Here is a 15,371-nt window from a genome sequence, read left to right on the forward strand (position 1 = left end):
CTGCGCGTCCGGAGCCTGTGCTCCGCAACGGGAGAGGCCACAACAGTGAGAGGCCCGCGTACCGCAAAAAAAAAAAGAAAAAAAAAGTAAATGAAGATTTTTTTCCCAAGAGGGAAGCCCAGACCACTCTGCCATCCCGCTTCTTTCAGATTTCCCTCCGATGCACCCTGTGATGGGAGAGGCCGGGCTAAAGCTAGGATTATGCTCCTCTGCCAGAGGCTCCCAGCCTGGCTCACCTGCACAGCTCCCTGCAAGGGAACGGGAGCTAAATAAGTATTAAGAGACTCATCTCCTCTAACAGCTGCTGAAACCCAACACGGATACCTGGAAGGCAGGCCAGAAAGAAATTAACTTTGTTTTCCTATGCATCTGGTCCAATCCATTCATTTATAGTTACATTTTGAACAAAGGGCATTGAAACACCAAAGGAGGAGGTTCCAGGCCGGAAGTCAGAGGTACATGGGGCTTGATGGCAAGCGCTTGGTGGGAGAGGAGTGTGTCTGCAGTGTATGGACATATTTTGTGGGGAGTAAAAAGGAACAACCACACCCTCACTCCAAGGGGGCCACTATGTCCACCCCCTTTGGCTGTCCTGTTTCTTGGAAAGCACACTTGATTTGGGCCCGAAGACTCTGGTGTGAGTCCTGGTGCCACACATTATTACTGCGTCCTTCTGGAAAGCTCGCCTCTGTGTCTTTGAATCTCACTTTCCTCACCTGCCAAATCATGATAACACCAGTAATCCTTATCCTCCAAGAGTCATTGTGGTGACAAGATAGGGTCACATAAATAAAGTACCACACGCAGCGCCTGGCACAACTGAAGACTCGTATCAGTTGTGACATGTGTAAGCAGGCACGTGGGTATATGAGAGCACGCACGTGCACAGAAGTCTCAGACTGTGCTCCAGCACAGAGGACATCCCTGGATCAGGGATTTGGGAATTCCTTATTAAAATCACAACTCTTTGTCTCTAAATTAAAATATTTCATTAAAAAATAATACTCCTTACAATGGAATATTACTCGGCCATAAAAAAGAATGAAATAATGCCATTTGCAGCAACATGGATGGACCTAGAGATTGTCATACTAAGAGAAGTCAGTCAGACAAAGAAAAATATATGATATCACTTACATGTGGAATCTTAAAAAAAAAAGATACAAATGAATTTATTTACAAAACAGAAACAGACTCGCAGACACAGAAAACAAACTTATGGTTACCAAAGGGGAAAGGCAGGGAGAGGGGGAGGGATAAATTAGGAGTATGGGATTAACAGATATACACTACTATATATAAAATAGAGAAACAACAAGGACCTACTGTATAGCACAGGGAACTATATTCAATATCTTGTAATAACCTATAATGGAAAAGCATCTGAAAATGAATATATGTATATCCAAATCACTTTGCTGTATACCTGAAACTAACACAGTATTGTAAATCAGTGAAACTTCAATAAAAAAAATACTCCTGAAATGGAGCTCTAGGTAACCTTCTGGTACACTGGAAAAAAATCACACAAGAAGCCTAAGATTTCTCTTAGCGTCCTCTTGTACTTTAATTTTCTTGCTCATTATCGTTATTCTCAGTAGAAAATGGACAGACTGGAAAGACAGAACTCAATCTCAGGTGCTGATTCTTCAAAGCAGCCCTAAGGCACAATGGTTAAGAGCACTTCTCCACTTTGACAAGAGCCCTGCGTTTCTTTTCTTTTCTTTTTTTTTTTTTTTTTTGCAGTACGCAGGCCTCATCACTGTTGTGGCCTCTCCCCAGACTGGGGCACGAACCCGCGTCCCCTGCATCGGCAGGCGGACTCTCAACCACTGCGCCACCAGGGAAGCCCGAGCCCTGTGTTTCTTGTCACCGATCTGGGACCAGCAGTAATACCAGGAGCCCCACGAAGTTACTGGGAGGATTGAATGACAATGTGCACAGAAGGCTTTAGCACAGCACCGACCTAGAGGAAGTGCTCAGGAAACGCTGGCTGCACGATTAGCACTCAGACCAAACCTCTGGGCCACCCTCTTCGGTCCCTTGTCGACAAGTAACCTATATTTACAGCGAGAAAAGTAGTTCCTGCCTATCTGTCCATTTGGCATGCTGTACCAGAGTACAGTTAAAACAGCTTATAGAACTGCTGTTCTGTTTAAGTTACAGTGTGCATAACAGTACCAATGATTTTAGAAACAAATGAATGCCATGGATTGGTATCTGAATGTTATATTTGATTATTATTCAGCTAGTCTCCCCATGACCCCAAATAACTAATCATTCACATTGGGCTTGGAAAAAAAAAACTCTGAGGAGGGACTTGATTTTGCACAAATGGTTCCTTCTCTTGTCTCCTGTGCTCTCCTCTTTTTGATGAGAAAAATCATGTTCTTGCCATGAAATCACAGGACTCATTTGTTTTAAGGGGCAGCCTAAGTAGCATTTGTTATCCTTAGTTACCACTGCTTTAAAGGGTTGTTGTTCAGCTGTGTGCAGCCTGCAAAGATGCTTTGGCCTAATTCACACTGGCCGTGAAAGCCTTGGAGTTAATAACAGTGTCAGTTTCATTTCACATGACACATGTCCTTTGCCATTTCTACCTGCCCTTTAAACAGAAGTTGTAGCTTCAGTACTTGGTACTGGCTGACAAGGAGAGCAAGTCAGTGCCAGAACAATTTTAAAGCCATCTCAGGGATGCAAGAAGGGATATTCAAATCCTGGCAATTTTCCTACAGGTTAAATGCACATGATCAGATCCTGCTTATGTTAATGAGCCACAGGACTAAGTGACAGCAAACTACAGCTGAGCAGAAAAGGTTGCACACAGCTGCCTAACTCCTAGACTCCTAGCCTGTCCTCAGGCTGAGTTAAGGACAGCAACAACATGGAATCTCAGCTGTATCCTTTAAGGCACGGTCGGAGATGCTTGCCTTTTGGAAGAGAGGGTTCGGAGGGCACATGAAAACTACTAAGATATTTGTAGGACTACTATGTGGAAGAGAGACTGACACTGTACACAAGCAAAAAAGGGAGGTAATTAGGGCCAAGGGCTGGATATTACAGGGAAACCCATAAGGGCTCAACAGAAGGAACTTTCTAATCATCAGAGCCCAACAGCTAATTCCATGATATGTATTTGTTTGTCCAGACAGCCGCCTTTGTGGATAATGGTAAGGTTCTCATCAATGGAGGTTTCCAAGAGGTTCAATGCACCGTTGGAAGGGGAAGTAGGATTATTTGATTTTTTAAAATAATGATTTTGTTGAGATATAATTCATGTCTCATAAAATTCATCCATTTAAAGTGTACAACTCAGTGGTTTTCAGTTGTGCAACCATCACCACTAATTTTGGAAGCTTTCATCAGCCTCAAAAGGAACCTCCACGCTCATTAGCCATCAACTTCTACTCCGCCCACCCCCGCCCCCAGCTCTAGGCAACCACTGATCTGCATTCTGTCTCTGTGGCTATAGTGGACTGTTCATATACATGGAAATCATACACTACATGCTCTTGTGACTGGCTTCTTTTTTAATATTTATTTATTTATTCTGGCTACACTGGGTCTTCGTTGCGAGCACGCGGGATCTTCGTGGCAGCCTGTGGGATCTTTAGTTGTGGCACGTGGGATCTTTAGTTGCGGCATGCGGGATCTTTAGCTGTGGCATGCAGGCTCTTAGTTGCGGCATGCATGCGGGATCTAGTTCCCCCACCAGGGAGCGAACCCAGGCCCCCTGCATTGGGAGCGTGGAGTCTTACCCACTGGACCCCCAGGGAAGTCCCCATGCCTGGCTTCTTGCACTTAGCACGTCTTCAAGGCTCCTCCATGTTGTAGCATGTGTTCAGTATTTCATTCCTCTTGATTGTTAAATGATAGGGACTCTGATTTTACACGTTTTTTTCCCCAATACTGAGAGCTCACACCCTAGGCTCAGGATCTTTTGGTTCTCCTTCCTTGCACATAATAAAAGGATTCCCTAATCTCCACTGTGCAGAGTCATTTCAATTTGTACTATTACTTCAAAGGACACTACTCTTAATTTTCCAGAATGAGACAACTAAAGGACAAAAAAGCCACACTAAAACAGCAACCACTAAGTACAGCATTTCTACTCTTCGAAGCACTTTTCCATTTCTGAGTTTCAAGTTATAACCATGAGGCCCCTGGCCAGAGGACCCTCGAATATTCTGAGGAAGCCACCTTCCTCAAGGCAGGATGACACCTTTGAGGTACCCTCCTCATTCTCGGGGCCCCAGCCACTGGCCGCTTGGCATCCTACTCACATGTCATAGATGCAGTTCGGAGTGAAGGAGTGATTTGCCTTGTGTCCTAAGGAGGCACAGTACTTGGATACACGGTTGTAGGGCTCAGGCACATCAATGACCGTTTCTTCATCGAGGGAGAGGGTGTTCCCATTAAGAGTCCAGTCCCTGCTATCAACCTGCAGAAAACAAGAAAGCGAACATTAGAAAGGCCCTTCCTCCCAGGAGCTCAAAGGACACCAGAGATATTAACTCATTTATCCTTAAACTTCACGGTTTGAGTGCCATATACATGGAAAGAGCCTAAGGCATCCCTTGCACCTCTATGGTGCAAACCCTGCACACTGATGGTGCAAAAGGTGTATGTGGGCAGCGCCGGGCAGCTCAACTTAGCATTTATTGATTTTCCCCTATCTTATATGAAAAAAAGGATTTAAAGTCCCTTTACAAAGACACAAAAAAGTAACCAGATGTCTACTTTTTTTAACATCTTTATTGGAGTATAATTGCTTTACAATGGTGTGTTAGTTTCTGCTTTATAACAAAGTGAATCAGCTATACATATGCATATATCCCCATATCTCCTCCCTCTCGCATCTCCCTCCCACCCTCCCTATCCCACCGCTCTCGGTGGTCACAAAGCACCGAGCTGATCTCCCTGTGCTATGCGGCTGCTTCCACAAGCTATCTTTTTTACATTTGGGAGTGTATATATGTCCATGCCACTCTCTCACTTCGTCCCAGCTTACCCTTCCCCCTCCCCGTGTCCTCAAGTCCATTCTCTACGTCTGCATCTTTACTCCTGTCCTGCCCCTAGGTTGTTCAGAACTTTTTTTTTTTTTTTTTGGATTCCATATGTATGTGTTAGCATATGGTATTTGTTCTTCTCTTTCTGACTTACTTCACACTGTATGACAGACTCTAGGTCCATCCACCTTACTACAAATAACTCAATTTCGTTTCTTTTCATGGCTGAGTAATATCCCATTGTATATATGTGCCCCATCTTCTTTATCCATTCATCTGTCAGTGGACACTCAGGTTGCCTCCATGTCCTGGCTATTGTAAATAGAGCTGCAATGAATGTTGTGATACATAACTCTTTTTGAATTATGGTTTTCTCAGGGTATACAGTGGTATATAGTGGCCCAGTAGTGGGATTGCTGGGTCATATGGTAGTTCTATTTTTAGTTTTTTAAGGAACCTCCATATTGTTCTCCATAGTGGCTGTATCAATTTACATTCGCACCAGGAGTACAAGAGGGTTCCCTTTTCTCCACACCCTCTCTAGCATTTATTGTTTGTAGATTTTTTGATGATGGCCATTCTGACCAGTGTGAAGTGATACCTCATTGTACTTTTGGTTTGCATTTCTCTAATGATTAGTGTTGCATCCTTTCATATGTTTGTTGGTGATCTGTATATCTTCTTTGGAGAAATGTCTATTTAGGTCTTCTGCCCATTTTTGGATTGGGTTTTTTGTTTTGTTTTTAATAAATTTATTTATTTTTGGCTGTGTTGGGTCTTCGTTGCTGCGCACGGGCTTTCTCTAGTTGCGGCGTGAGTGGGGGCTACTCCTCATTGCGATGGGCGGGCTTTTCATTGCAGTGGCTTCTCTTGTTGCAGAGCACGGGCTCTAGGCCCGGAGGCTTCAGTAGCTGTGGCGCATGGGCTTAGTTGCTCTGCGGCATGTGGGACCCTCCCGGACCAGGACTCAAATCCATGTCCCCTGCATTGGCAGGCAGATTCTTAACCACTGTGCCACCAGGTAAGTCCCAGGTTGTTTGTTTGTTTTCATATTGAGTTGCATGAGCTGCTTGTAAACTTTGGAGATTAATCCCTTTGTCAGTTGCTTCATTTGCAAATATTTTCTCCCATTCTGAGGGTTGTTTTTTCGTCTTGTTTATGGTTTCCTTTGCTGTGCAAAAGCTTTTAAGTTTCATTAGGTCCCATTTGTTTATTTTTGTTTTTATTTCCATTTCTCTAGGAGGTGGGTCAAAAAGGATCTTGCTGTGATTGATGTCATAAGGTGTTCTGCCTGTTTTCCTCTAAGAGTTTCATAGTGTCGGGCCTTACATTTATCACCAGATGTCTTGAATTAAAAGCAGGTGAGTGTTATGTCAACGAGTCAAAGATGGCGTCTGTGTATGGGCCGCTAGGTTGTTTATTTCTTCACTACTGGCTGAGACCTGTTACCTTAAAAGCCCATCACCACCAGCCTTAAATTTTTACATACCCCACTGTTATTTTAAATAGCCCAAACAGAGCAGAGTTTTAGCCATTCAGAGTTTGCTTCATCCACAAAACCTCACCCCACATCTGCTAGGAGCAGATAGATAAACCCAGGACCATAAAGACGCCAGACTGTAGCTGTCCTTTGGAGTTCTTTGGCCCAGAGACCCCTCCCAGGCTACACATCACCTAGACATGTCAACCCCCTCTCCGGTCCTTCTTTTTCCCAGGAGTTCCGTTGCCCTGCTCCCCTCTGGACCTTGGCCCCTGTGCCATAAACCTCTGAACGGCCTCATGCTGGGAGGACACTCCCTCCCATGCAGCCCTGCCCAATCACCACCCCATATCTATAAAGCTTGTTGTGTGCTGCTACCTCTTGTGGTCTTTTTCTTTAATCAGCCCTCAAATCCCTTGAACCTCTACAGAGAGAAGGATGAAGCCAAAGAAAAATGAAAGTAAGAACATCAAACAGAACCAGAAACCTAAGGAATGCAAAACTGAGCGCCAGAAAAGTCCTACACCTTTGCTGCAGATGGGCAATCGGTGTGACCAGCAGAGTCACGGACAACCAGTGTGCTTTCTCACCCACAGCAGGACGCACTATCCGCTGTGCAAGCAGCAGGCATCCCTTCTCCCAACCAGTCCTGACCAACAGGCCCCAGCATCTGTGCATGCCAGCAAGGACAGCGTTTCGGAACTAACAGGATCACACTTTCATTCAAAAACTGTTGACACTCAGAGGTATACCATCTCTCCTGTCTGTAAGCTACAATTATGCTTTTATTTGTATCTGATATTCATTCAACAGATACTGACTGAGCACCTACCATATGCTAGGCACTGTTCTAGGTGCAGGGGATACAGCAGTGATGAAAGTGAAAAAATCTTCGTGGATCTTAATATTCCAGACCTGTTATGTGATTTGATATATGACACTCAGGACCATCTTCCTTATGTTGCCACTAGTTGTGTATTTTTCTCATCTAAACTTCATGAAGGCAAGGAGGCACCCTCATTCATTTATATAGTGAGTTTCAGCACAGCGCCAGATTCTGCTGTTAGAAACCTTGCTTGAATTCTGCCAGTTACTATATTTGTGACCTTAGGCAAATTGCTTAACCCCTCTTGGCTTCAGTTTCCTTCGATGTAAAACGTTTGAATAAATTATGTGTCAGTATCCCGCGCCACCGTCCACAGGCTGAATTTCTTGGACTTTCTGGATTGACCATCACAAGGGGACACTGCGAGGCAGATCACAGCTCGGTTTCTGCACTGACATCTTTGTCTGGGCGGCTGCTTTGAATGTACAGTGACTTGATTATTCCTCGGCCTTTTGCTTTTTATCATTCCATAGGAACAAACGAAAAATGAAGACGTGAAGGTGGGACGTGAGTGATGGACTTAAGTCCCACCCAACTTCACACAAGTGAGACCAGGATGGACAGAGCCCTAGCTGTGCTCGAAGCATCAAGCTTTCACCCTTCAGCACACACTTAAGGAAGCTAGTTGTGAAGTAAAGAAGCAAAAACAAAAAAACACATATGAAATCTGAGAAGTGTATCAAAGATTGTGTCTTAAAGGCAAGAGGTGATTCAACTCTTCAACTTTTAATTTTTTTTGGAAATAGAACCCTTCCAGGTAAGGTGGAGGCTATTGTATGGCTTTTGCACTGACAGAAGTAGGGGCCCTTCCTGTAAAGCACCCCACCCAAGGTCATAAATTAATTATTGACAGAGTCCGGTTGGATCTCAGTTTTTCAGATACTGGGTGTAGTCCAATACAAAGCAATTACTGTCTCCCTGATGGTACCAGCCCACTCTCTATAAAATAGCTGTGGAATGTAAAAAAAAAAAAAAAAAAAAAAAATCATACTAAGGCTCAAAATAAAGAGGAAAATTGGGACGTCCCTGGCGGTCCAGTGGTTAAGACTCTGCATTTCCACTGCAGGGGGTGCGGATTCAATCCCTGGTCGGGGAACTAAGATCCCACATGCTGTGCAGTGTGGCCAAATAAATAAATAAAAATAAGTTAAAAAAAAAAGATGAATAGACTTGATTTCACAACAATTAAAAAAAAATAAGAGGAAAATATCTGCTATAGACTGAATGTTGATGTCCCCCCTCCAAACGTATGTTGAAATCTCCTCCCCAATGTCAGGGTATCCGGAGGTGGGGTCTTTGGGAGGTGTTTAGGTCATGACAGCAGGCAGAGCCCTCATGAATGGGATTAGTGTCTTATAAAAGAGGCCCCAGAGAGCTCCCTCATCCCTCCAGCCATATGAAGTTACAGCAAAAAGAGGGACATCTATGAACCAGGAAGCAGGCTCTCACCAGACCCTGAATCTGTCGGCACCTTGATCTTGGACTTCCCAGCCTCCAGAACTGTGAGAAATCAATCTCTGTTGTTCATAAGCTACATAATCTATGGGGTCTTTGCTAAAGCAGTCTGAGGCTGCCTATAAGACAATATCCAAGCATTTTACAAAAAACCCTAGTTTTTTGCTCCTTTATATCCCTAGTGAATATTAAAGTAAAAGGACTAATGAGAAAATTAATAAGGGTGCTTGAAACAAAACCCTTTAACCAATCATGCTGATTTTCCACTTCTACCCCGCTCACCTCTTGGTGTGTAATTCGGACTCCATTATAAAAAGACATAACAGTATTGGGTCCCACTGCTACCTTTGAAAACAGTCCTTCTCCAGCACTGGAAATGAGAGATTCCGCAACATAAACCCTAAACAGAAAAAAGGGGCAAATAATGATTTTTTTTAGTTTGATATGTCATCCCTTACATCAACCACCAAAATAGTCTTATAGCTACGGGATACAAAATGTCAGTTCATAATAATCCAATGAGGAAGTAAGAAACAGTGAAACCACATATTTTGGCATTAGAAACTGGAGAACTGTTACTTATTTCTCTCACTGCTCTCTAATAAAGGGATTATTAGTATATATTCACAAGGTAACTCAGTGCTTGATAGAAGGTTTTTAAAAATTTGTCTGTTTTAATTAATGACAATTTCCACTGTCTTCCTAGACAAGGCAAACATTTCCCAAAGCTAATTAAAGCTATACCTAAGTTTCTCAGTGCCAAATAGGAGGGAAAGACTGTTTTAATGGAGCCCCAAGATGAATCTTTTACATAATAAAATATATCCAATAAGCACTTCCCAACAAAGGAGTTTATAGCAGATCAGCTCAAGGACCAAATCTGGCTGTGTCCATTTTTGTAAATAAAGTTTTATTGGGACACAGCCACACCTATCTGTTCAATATTATCTATGACTGCTTTAGCATTACAAAGGTAGACTTAAGTAGTTGCAGTAGAGACCCACAAAGCCTAAAATACTGACCACATGGCCCTTTATAGGGCAAGTTTGCCCACCACTGGTTTATAAGAAAACAGCACTCATGATTATGGAACTGGATTTAGTAAGTAAGTACATGCCCCGTCCACAGGATTTCAGTTCTTCTGGCCCCTGTGATGTAATGACTCTGGTGGAACTGGTCATCTGGGATTTTTGTTATGTAGACCTTCTGCTTATTTGATGGGCTGGAAGGCTGAATTATTGCTTTTACCTCTTGACTCTCTCCCTGGGACAGAATTATACGTCCTGCTGCTTGGCCGCATGACTGCCCTTCAGCTTGGGCTGAGGATACATCCCTGCCTGACTGACTTTGGTCTTGGCCATATGATCTGCTTTGCAACTAGGCAGAAGTGACTGCAAAGCTAGGTCTCGGATATTAAGAAGCATGGCAAGTTTCTGCCAGCTTCCTTGAGTTTCCATTCATCTCCACAAGAAGAAGATGCCCCGGGAGGCTGTTGCTCCCTTAGCCTGAGTCTTGGAATGAAGGCATGTGAGACAGACTGGAACCCAACTTGAAACCTGGAGTGTAGCCTAGTCCAGCTGAGCCGAGTTGAGCCCAGTCAAAAGTGGCTGAACGTCAGCCAATCTACAGAAGCATGAGCGTAAAAGAAAATGTTTGCTTTCATAAATCACTGATAGTCTGAGGGTATTGTTATGTGGCATCATCACAATGACAGTAACAAAAAATGACTGATGCATACGGTTATGGTACTGTTGTGTTTTGGGGGCTAACAAGAGACCAAACCTTTCTCCCTGCCAACAGTCCAGAGCCTCGTGTCAAGAAAGAGGCCATTCATTCATTGTGACATTGTGGTGTCAGCCCTGTCAGTTAAACCAGGGAAGAGGCCTTTTCTCCGATGGGGACGGGACAGAAACTGAATAGAAGCCACGCTTACAGAGTGAGGCCAAGAGAAAGCCAACTGCAGATGGCACTCTTACCCACAAACAGGCCAGTCGCTGGGGAATAAGAACCCCAGGCAGGGGACCAGAGAAAACCATACCAGGAGCTTAGAGTTTAGCTAGGGTATGAAATGGAACAGGGCTTGACACTCTGGGAGGGATCTTAGAGAATCAGAAACTTGTAATTTATAAGCTGGAATGTTTTTATGCTTCTTGTATTTTCTTTGTTTCACTCCTGTCTTCCCTTAGTGAATAAAGAAATTATCTCACATTCCAGACCCCCTCAGCTGGGCTAAGTAGAAAAGGAGGCATTTGGTCCCTGCCTCGGCTAGAGCTTTCAAGAGTGTGAAATGCTCCCTAGGGGCCAGCAGGGGCTAAGGCACAAACTGTGGCACCAGAGCCCCAAGAAAGGGGACGCTTGAGCAGGGCATAGCTGGCTGCCTGGCCCAACTGCTGTCTTTGTAGAAGCTTCATTCTGGGACTGACACACAAGCTGTTCTGTGCTTTATGGGTGGAAAAACTTCCTTACAGGGACAGATTCTATATGACAATAAAAACACTCTTCCTCGGAATATATGACTATTTTTTTCTGCTCAAGAACTCGGCCTTAGCAGAGGGCCAATAATTCCTACCACAAGGGTTATTTAATCTCACATAAATGGTGCTGTTTAAACCACATGGAAAAAATTACCTCTCTGATTCATACGGATCTGGAAGAAGGGCATTGGTAGAAATGCAAGATGAAGTTGACTTATCAAAGTGGTACACCGAACCTAAAAAGCAAACAATAATCTCAGTACAAGGCCCAGAGTTAGGGAAGAGCGTTCTCTCTATCCACAGGACCAGAAAGAGTTAAATAATGAAAAGTGTTATTCAAGTTAGGCCAACTAGAATGAAATTCTTCAATATAAATGGATAGTTTTCTAAAATGATAATAGGTTTTTATGATAAGAAAGTTTACTGGCGCGTGTTAGGGGAAAAAAAGTTTACTTATGCTGAGTGTGCAAACATAATAAACTTCTTAGCTTCATTCTCCATCATATTCACATGAATCTCTTGGTGATTAAAATAACATCCATTATATTTAAGAGAATTTACAATTGTGAATAGATAAACCCCAACTCCTCATTTTGTTACGTAGTAAAAGGTACACATATGGGTTTTATTTCTTTTCCTGAATATCTAAGTGGAAAAAATACATACAGATAATCAGGAAAAAGTTAATCTAAAGAAATACTTTTTTTATATTACTCCTGAAATGCTTTCACTTTATTCAAGAATATAATAATGAAGATGGATACCATGTTATACAGCATAATTTACTTTCTCTCTTTCATTCTACAAATATCTGGAATTACCTGGGTGCTCTACATGTAAGCATCACCCACACCATTTGGTACAACTGATGTTACACCTCTAAGATCACTTATGATTGGAGAATCATAAGTATAACAAATATTGCCAAAACGTCAAATATTCTCATACGAGGGGATTAAAATCTGCTGTTTTGTTTGTTGAACTTTGTGATGTTGAACTGAGTCGCTAAAAGATATTTTTAGGTTATTAATGAATACAGCAATTGGACGTTTAGTAGATGGGAACGGTAACATGTGGTAATATTAGTTCTAAATAAAATAGGTGATAGAGGGACTTCCTTGGTGGCGCAGTGGTTAAGAACCCGCCTGCCAATGCAGGGGACACGGGTTCGATCCCTGGTCCGGGAAGATCCCACATGGCGTGAAGCAACGAAGCCCAGGCACCACAACCGCTGAGACTGCGTGCTGCAACTAGTGAAGCCCGTGTGCCTAGAGCCCGTGCTCTGCAACAAGAGAAGCCACTGCAATGAGAAGCCTGAGCACTGCAACGAAGAGTAGCCCCCGCTCGCCGCAACTAGAGAAAGCTCACGCACAGCAACAAAGACCCAAAGCAGACAAAAATTAAAAAATAAAATAAAATAAAATTTTAAAAAGTTCAATGCCAAGGGAATATTGTGTAAAAAAAAATATGTGATAGAATGAAATAGTAGCTGACTGGCTAGATAACATGCTTCCTATAGGCAGGTTTACACCAGTCATTACAGATTGCTGTGCAAGATATAAATGGATAGTTTTTAGGTTTGTTCTGGAGTTTCGTTCTCAGGTCTTAATAAACAGCCATCAGAAGTATCTTTTAAAATCCCATTTTTGCTTTTGAATTTTCTTTATTCATATGGTTTAAAAGCTGCTTGTGTAATTACAATTTTTAATCAAGAAAAAGCTTTGTCATGAAAATTGGAGATCTCTCTGGTCAGATCAGATTGGATAATAGTTTTAAATTTTTCTTGTGGTTTTCTTGATACTAGACACAGTCTATAGACTCCAACCACCCACCCTTGGCAATTGTCTCCTTCACTAAAAATAAATTCAGCCTCAGCAGAATTAAGGAGAACAGACTGCTTTTGATAAAGCATTAACAAAGTCATCTTATTTCTATTAAAGTGGTTCAGAAGCCAATTAGTAATTTATTCCAGAAACGAAGGTACACAACCGTCCTAGAATTAATGTTCGTTCTCTGCAAAGAATTAGCTTCAGAGCATCCTCCCAGAGCACAAGGAAGACATACGGTGTTCCAAAGGCTAATAAGTAAAGAAACAAGTTTTGGAACTGGAGGGCTTACTCCAGCAAAGTCAATTATTTTAGGTACTAAGGCATCACAAATTATTCCATTAAGCAATTCCTAAGTGGTTACCAATGGCTACCAGGTCCTCTCTCTGTTTCCTTTTTTTATACAATCAAAACCCAAATTAATGGGCTTCCCTGGTGGCACAGTGGTTAAGAATCCACCTGCCAATGCAGGGGACAGGGGTTCGAGCCCTGGTCCGGGAAGATCCCACATGACGTGGAGCAACTAAGCCCATGCGCCACAACTACTGAGCCTGCGCTCTAGGGCCCACGAGCCACAACTACTGAGCCTGCATGCCACAACTACTGAAGCCCACGCTCCTGGAGCCCGTTCTCCGCAACAGAGAAGCCACTGTAATGAGAAGCCCGCGCAGCGCAACAAAGAGTGGCCCCCGCTCACTGCAACTAGAGAAAGCCCATGCACAGCAACGAAGACCCAACGCAGCCAAAACTACAATAAATAAATAAATAAAACCCAAATTAATGTCTCAAAGTAAAAGTCAGAAAACAATCCAGATCACTCGGTGTCTAACCAGGAAACAGACCATTTGAGTATTTCAGAGAGAGAGAATTTAATACAGGGAATTGGTTACACAGAGGCTGGAAGAGCTGGGAAGCCAAACAGGGCAGTGAAGAGCCCAGAAACTGGCAAGAGCAGGAGGCCAAAACCCTGAGGCACAGGGACAGAGGCAGAGGCATTCCTGGAGCTCTAGAGCTGGGGGAGTCCAGGGAAGCTGGACCCGTGGGGGACCGTCCTGCTGGGAGATGGAATCAGGAGACAGGCCACTGCTGGGGACTCTGCTGGACACAGAGAGGGCTTCTCCCTGCTCCTGTCCCTCTCCGTGTCCCCAGCCTGTGGCCAAAGCCAGACAGAAGCCCCAGGCACAAGAGCCTGGGGAATGCAGCCTGCAAGGGGCAGAAGCCCTATGCAGTAAAGCAGGGCAGGGAAAGGCTGAGGAATGCATCCGGACCAGCACACAGCCCATTAAAGGAAGTTAGTTCAAAAAAGAAGAAAAAACCATTTTCAAACCAAACATTTCTGTGGAATACACATTCTATTGTGCAGAAATTCTCCTGGGAATTCCCATCTCCCTTCCTTAGACTAATACTTTTCCTCACGAATGTACTAAGTGCCAACCACACGTAAAGCACTGTGTTAGGGGCTGTGCAGATACCAGTGGGAGTCGCATCTCTTCCTGCCCTCAAGGAGCTGATGCACCTTCTTCAACGCATACCGTCCCTCCCTCTACTCCCTTAGACAGGCCTGTGCTCCAGGCAAACGGAAGGAACCATTTCCTTTTCCTCCTTTCCCCTATCGTTGGTACTATGACCTGTGACTAGAATTCATCCATTCACTTGACAAACGTTACTTCTAAGAGGTGAGCCAAGCTGTAAAGATAGAATAGGCAGGGACCTCCCTGGCGGTCCAGTGGTTGGGACTCCTCACTTTCACTGCTAGGGCCCAGGTTCAATCCCTGGTCGGGGAACTAAGATCCCACAAGCTACGCAGCCAAAAAAATAAAAACTAATAAGGGCCTACTGTATAGCACAGGGAACTCTACTCAGTCCTCTGTAATGGCCTATATGGGAAAAGAATCTAAAAAAGAGTAGATATATGTATATGTATAACTGATTCACTTTGCTGTACACCTGAAACTAACACAACGTTGTAAATCAACTATCCTCCAATAAAAAATTTTTTTAAATCAAATTTAAAAAAATGGGAATTCTGATTTAATAGTCCCAAAGTGGGCCTGACAGCCTGCATTTCTAAGAAACATCCAGCTGATGCTGATAACTGTGTTTAAAAAAAAAAAAAAAAAAAAAAAAAAGATGGAAAAGACATTAGCCAGGGAATGGAATTCCTATGGAAAGAGGCAAAGAGATGAGGAGAAAAGAAATTCCAGGCAGAGGCACAAGGAGGAACTCAGCAAGAAGTAAGTG

General features: G+C 43.3%; 1 protein-coding gene across 5 annotated transcripts in view; it reads right to left on the reverse strand.

Moving 5' to 3' along the window:
• SETD7 (SET domain containing 7, histone lysine methyltransferase) overlaps positions 1-15,371 on the reverse strand; it is a 53,316-nt gene that overhangs the window by 10,214 nt on the left and 27,731 nt on the right. For all 5 annotated transcript variants that reach the window (XM_049708974.1, XM_049708973.1, XM_049708971.1 and 2 more), the window contains exons 6-8: positions 11,459-11,540; positions 9,113-9,230; positions 4,284-4,441 (exon numbers count right to left, since the gene is read on the reverse strand). In XM_049708974.1, coding sequence (XP_049564931.1) covers positions 4,284-4,441; positions 9,113-9,230; positions 11,459-11,540 — 358 coding nt within the window. The remainder of the gene's footprint in view (positions 1-4,283; positions 4,442-9,112; positions 9,231-11,458; positions 11,541-15,371) is intronic.

This window comes from Orcinus orca, chromosome 4 (assembly GCF_937001465.1).
Source record: "Orcinus orca chromosome 4, mOrcOrc1.1, whole genome shotgun sequence".
NCBI classification, from domain to species: Eukaryota; Metazoa; Chordata; class Mammalia; order Artiodactyla; family Delphinidae; genus Orcinus; species Orcinus orca.